The sequence below is a fragment of the Melozone crissalis genome, unplaced genomic scaffold, assembly GCF_028551555.1.
Source record: "Melozone crissalis strain CALT ecotype California unplaced genomic scaffold, PUWL_Pcris_2 ptg000042l_1, whole genome shotgun sequence".
NCBI lineage: Eukaryota > Metazoa > Chordata > Aves > Passeriformes > Passerellidae > Melozone > Melozone crissalis.
Window position 1 is genome coordinate 63,105,090 of NW_026535820.1, and position 6,391 is coordinate 63,111,480.

General features: G+C 36.6%; 1 protein-coding gene across 1 annotated transcript in view; it reads right to left on the bottom strand.

The window, feature by feature from the left end:
• The window catches only part of DCDC2 (doublecortin domain containing 2), a 59,930-nt gene that overhangs the window by 52,942 nt on the left and 597 nt on the right, over positions 1 to 6,391 (bottom strand). Inside the window, exon 2 of the mRNA XM_054285270.1 lies at positions 2,375 to 2,426. Coding sequence (XP_054141245.1) covers positions 2,375 to 2,426 — 52 coding nt within the window. The remainder of the gene's footprint in view (positions 1 to 2,374; positions 2,427 to 6,391) is intronic.

The window sequence follows — 6,391 nt, forward strand, 5'->3', positions numbered from 1 at the left end:
TGCCCAGCACCAATGGCAAGTAAAATTCATCTTTTGAGTGCAGAGGGAGAGACCATTTAGATCAAACAGTGCCTAGAGAAATACAAATGTTCAGACTTTCCCCATATAATTGGAAAATAATATTCGGTACCTTTTAAAAACAATTAAGCTTATAATAAACAACTGGTAAGTCTGTTGGTCTGTATTTTCCCAAGAGATCAATCATTAGATTCCTCAAGCACATCATTTAACGTGCATTTGGACTTGTACATCAGCTTTGGTACAAAAGGGATCTCTCTTGAAAAACAAGAAGCTCAGCTGCCAAAAGAAGTGAGGGATGGAAACACACCTGAGAAAGAGTTTGCAACAAAGCTTTTGCTTGGGTCAGGATGAAATCTTTTTACTATTTTGCCTACCAGTAACACAACCATTAAAATTTTGATATGTTTTATTACAGCATGATGGCTCTGCCAGAGGATTTACACCATATCGTGAACATAAATTTTTTCTTGCTTAATTCTAGTTTGACACACATTTCTAGTTTGCAAATTTAAAGTAATGGAGATGTTGCCTTGAAAGAACAACATTAAAATGCTCCCAAAAGCAGATGTCAAGCATTTGGCAGTTTAACTAACACAAAAGAAACACAGCTGCATACAAAGACACAGTGTACAGCTGCTGCATAAAGTTTTCTTCATTTTGACTCCCTGAACACTAACCAGAATCAGATATTTGCAATTGTTTTAGTGGACAAAATGCCAAATTACACATGCTTGAAGCAATCAGATTTTATACCCTTGTAGTTAAGCATGATAGAAATAGTGCTGCCTCTCTTGGTCCTACAACAAATCTAGGGTTTTGATTTCTAAGTGAACATCTGAAAAAAAAAGTAACTTGGGGCTTGCTGCCTCATATAATTTTAAAAACTAATTTGAGCATTAAAACTTCTGTTACTAGTCCCCTGAAAGTTCACTCCCACGATTAAATTCTTAGGGCATAAAGACAACTGTGTTATTCATAAGCCCAGATAAAAATCTGTAGACTACCAATATGTTTCATTTCATTTTTGTGACTCCTCTCCCCAAATAAATCAATCATGTTTAAGTTAAATTCAGCACAGGGATTTAAGCTCTCCACAGGGAGACAGTGGAGATTGCAAACGTAAGTCAAATATGAAGAAGAAAGCTGAGATAATGGAGGGTTTTATACTGGATTACTTTAAAGCCCCAAGACATGGCTGAAAGTGTTAAGATAATATACAATGAGCACTGATTCCAGACAAAATAATAAAAGCCTCTTTTATCAAATATGCAACTATAGGTAAAAAAAACCTCATAACTTCTACAACTACTTCTACAACTGCACGGAGTTTCTGTTATATCAAAAATCTTCTAAGGATTTGCAGCAAAATAATCAGCCTTAAAACCAGCCTTTAAAAAGCAAGGCTGTAGTTGTACTGATAAGTATCCAACTAAGAATAAATTTACAGGGTAGCTGTAGCAGCAGCATATCAAATCTTCAACTTGAATTTGATCTTCCTGTTCAGTGAGCCCATTCAAAAAAATACAGGTGACAAGTTATGTTAAATTTAAAAAGTGCTGTATTGCATATCTTCTGAATAAGAAGTATCTGAGTATCACACTAAAGGTCATTAAAGCAATTTTGAGGATCTTCTAGTGTCCTACTGTCTGAAAATACCTCCTTACAAATGATGAATTGCTGCAAATGTGGCCCAAGAGCACAAGGCAGAAGAATTTGACAAAGAGGCTGATGCTTCTTGTGAGGCACAAGCTGGAACTCAAATGTTTGTTGGGAGTCACTGCTACCTCCACACACAATGAAACAGTAAAAATAATGCAGAGCCACGCATCTCACACACATCCTCATGATGCTTTTTGAAGCTTGCAGTTATCTCCTCCAGCATAAGCACTGATGAAGAAAACAACTGAGCTTGGCAAATTATGGACTAGAGTTAGTTAAAAGTTTACACTGGCATTTTCCAAACAAAAATGCCTCTTCTTCAGAGGAAATACCAAATTTTGAAGAAAATTTCCTGGTCCAAAACTCCCAAAATTATAATTTCTACCATTTTTTTCTGCAAGTACAAATCTCCCTTAGGTTTATGACCAGATTCAAGGAAGACAACAGGAGATCTTTTTCCTTACTGAGTTTTAGCTGGATGTGGCAATTTAGAAAGCTGAGCAGAAGACAGTCAATACATCATGCTGAGAGCAACCAGAGTAATAAGCACTGAAGAAATATGTGCAGAATGGTAGATAACTGTATTATTATAAAATTAAATAGAATAAACATATATTAAAAAATCAGGTTTGAATTCAGATCTGTCACTAACATAAACTTCAGGTTTATTTCTTCAGTATTTCAGCCATCCTACCTCATTATTGACTTCAGCGGGTTTTTTCTTTATTTCTCCAATGTCCAAATAGCTGCAGAAAGAAAACATGTTTGATTATTTACAGGATCATCTGACTTACACAATACCAATATTCTATACTTTTTTCACACATGAAGGTTTTAAAACTTATGCTTCAAAATAACAGAAAAAGTAAGAAATTATTAATATTAACTAACACAATATAAATCTTCAGGCTAACTCTCTAGGCTAATGTAAAAGACAAGGGAGAAAAAACCACCTACCTTCAAGTCACTGGTGATTAGAACAGACCATCAATGACCCCCTTGTCAGAAAGAAGCTCATATATAGCTGTGAGGTGGATCAATAATTCTCAGCATAGTATCACCTTACCAGAGTTTTCAAAGTCATCATCTTGCCTCTTGGTTTCTCACAGTAAGTCTCTGACAGATTGAAGGCTTGCCTGCACACTCAGGGCATCAGCTAAAGTTTAAAATTATCTATACCATTTGGGTTTCAATGCTATGTGGACATATCTAAACACTTGTTTCTCGTGGCTGAATGAACCAATAATAGCGTCATAATTATTTTATGGATAAAATACACGCCTCAACTGGACAAGCAAACAAAATACATCTATTTGGACAATATTATGTTCTCCTTGTGACGTTGACTGATCTCACTTCCAGCGGGAAGGTGCTTTACCAGGAGTTTAAGACTAGAAGACCTTATTTGAGAAGTCAGCTACACCTAAAGCCAAGCACCAGTGCAAGCTCACCATAACACCTCAGATCTCACAACATCTGCAGCCCTACAGTAATATCACTCTCTGTAGTTAATGACTGGGGTTAGATTCATTTGCCAGAAGAAACTTTCCTACTTGGCCAAAGTTAAGAATTCATGGGACTTGAATGAAGGTGCAAAAGCAGGAAAAAAAAAAAATAAAGAAAAAAGTCCTCCTTTCTTTGAAGGAATAGCAATCATTTATCAGGGTACACAGAATGGTCACAGGGATTTGAAGACTTCCTTGTAAGGGAACAGTAAGACACAGCAAAGCTGCCAAGTCATGCTTGAAAGTGCATGCCAGTGCTTTGAAAGAGGTAAGTGTAGCAACATAGGATAACATTTTTACAAGCCTTATGTTTAGAAACAAATAATATAACAACTGTTCCAAACTCTCGGTAGAAAAAGGAACACGTTCTCTTCAGACCAAAACCAAGAAATCTTACAGCCTGCAAGACTGAAAAGAAGTAAGTGCCTCAGGCAAAATGGTTCCAATATCTGCTGACTGTGATTGTTGTTTTCAAAGCACCTGTGAATTACTTCACCAAAAACTAAGAAAAGTGACAAAGCAAAGCAAATATCTAGTCAAAGGCTTAAATTCACTGTGCAGAAGTCTGGACATTCATTCATCACATTTCAAGGGCCTGCAAATCTGAAAAGTTTTAAATAAGAGCAAAGGTTTTTTTTTTTTTTTGTTTTTTTTTTGTTTTTTTTTTTTGATAATGACACTCAAAAAAACCCACTCAGACCAAAAATTTTACAAATTTATTCTCCCTTACTAAGAAAGCAGAAATGCTCCCAACCCATGGCTAGCCAAGCCAGCACTGAAATTACAGCACTGTTTAGAAAGACACAGCTGGAAAGAGGACAATTTACCATTGATGAATGAGCACAGATACAAGTACATGGGAAAACGAAGGGGGATGGAGGAGTAGCATGCTGGAAAAAAAGCTAAAAATCGAAACCAGCTCTAGCATAGACAGTCTTCTTTCATAGAGCTGGGGAAGAACTCCACAGGGGTGCAGCCTATGTGTGCATTCTCACCCACCACTGCAACAACTCCAATATACCAACAACACACCTTACCACATATACAGCAAAACTGGGTGTGAAAACTTAGGACACTGTTAAATGACAAAACAAGCTTGAAAACTTGCTATACGTTGCAAAAATTACCAACACTGATTAAAAATTCCTCCATTGAAGAAAATTCCTACATTTTTTTCTAAAATCAGAATGTCTAAATACTGATTTTTATTTTTTTTTTTTTAATTCAGCAGTTTATCTAGAATATATGCTCTCAGAACTATCAACCTCAAAATATTAAGAGTCAGGGTTTGGCTCATGTGCTAAAGGTGAGCGCAGTTTGTTCTTGAATTCACCGTGAACAAGAAAGAGATTCACTTCTCAGTGTAAGGCATCTGAGAAGAAAAAAATGCACTGCTTGAAGCTGTACAATGACACTTTCAACTTCTGCTACTCCTTGGATACTTTCTCCATTACACCCCCACAGCTCCCACACATCAGTGCAACAAGCCTCCATTCCATAGTTCAGCCCTGCATAGTCTGTCATAGCAATTAATATGGCCAATAAGAATCACTGGGGGAAAATGAAAATAAATAGATTTTTTTTTTTAATCAAACTTCTTGCTGCCATCAGATCCCTTAAGGCAGATGCTTTGGTCTGTCACACTGTAACTGTTTACCTGTGACACATTACACAAATATACACATTTTTCTTTAATTCCTTCACTTCCTTCCAGAAAACTGTTCCTTCCAATTAACCCTTCCTCTCCTCTGACTTTTCTGTCTGTCTCCCTAATTACCATTCTGTCTACAACCCAATCAAGAATAATTTCAACATTAAGCCCTTCAGCTTCATTTTAATGCTCATAAAAGAACTGCCAACATTTCCAGCACTGTGTAAACAAATACTAATAAGTGAAAAACTCCAATTCTGAATGCAGAAATGGAAGGGATCTCAAGTCATCCCATTTATCCTCTCTACAGCACAGGACTAGGACATAATATCAAGGGATATATAACACAGCCTGGTTTTACCTAGTCCCTTAGGTTAGCTTTTCTTTTCTTTCAGTATTATCTTTATTGGCCTTAAATAACTAGATACCTTGTTGTATGTTGCAATCATAAAAGTCTGAAAAAGTCTCACCATAAAACTCTGACCCATATAGTGTGGCCTGACCAAAAGAAATACTTTTCCCCACACAAATCCCCAGTGCCCAATTCTGTGTTTGGCATTAGCACACAAAAAAGTGTGTGCTAATGCCAAACATTACTTATTTGTAGCCTATCAACACAAAGCACATTTAGGGAGGTGTAACATGATGTGCTGATAACTTAACAATTTTAAGCCATCCACAGAATCACAGGATTTAATATGAAAAAGTAATGGTAGATCTCTCTTAGAGCTGAGCACTTCATTTGACACAGAAAAGAGTAAGTACTATTGGAAAAGTGCTTATATTTAGCCTGTCATACATCTTTCTTTCTGGCTTTCCTACTGAAGTGCAAGAAGCTTCAATAAATCTTTAGAAGCAGCTAGTGACAGAAATGGTAAGGGTGATGATAGAGATCCTGATCATTACACAGAGAGTTTTGTCCTGAAACATAATGAGCCACTAATGAGCTCTCCTGAAAAATATAATGTCCTCAACTCTACAGAACCAAGATGAGGAAGACACTATAAAGGTTTTAGTTGATGATATGAATTCTCAAACATCTCTGGAAAGGGGATGTTAATTTTGAGATTCATTTCCATAAAATCATCTGTAGGAAAAATGCCCACAAAGACAAAGCAAATGATAGCATGGTCAATTGAGACCATGACATTCACTGACAGAATTAAGAACAGTTATTGATCACATGCAGAGCCATTCTGGAAACACACCTAAAAGCCCAGACCTCCTTCACATTTTTCTCCCAGTGACTCACTAGAAAACAGACAAACTGGCAGCTTAATTCTTGGGGTCCAGATAGGAAAAAGAATGTAAATGGTCATCTTTTAAATAACAGGAGAAACATTAAAAGGCTATATATGTATCCAAAGTGAACAGAAGTGATGGAGACACAGATAACTGGGTAGAATACTTTAGAATTTTAAAAAATAAACAAGAAAGGAAGCATTGGGTATTGAATTCCCAAGCTCACCAACTTCGTGGCAGGAATGTCAACACTCCACCTTTTACTGCTTTCACCACGTTACCCCTGAGCATAAATACGGATACTGGCCTTTCA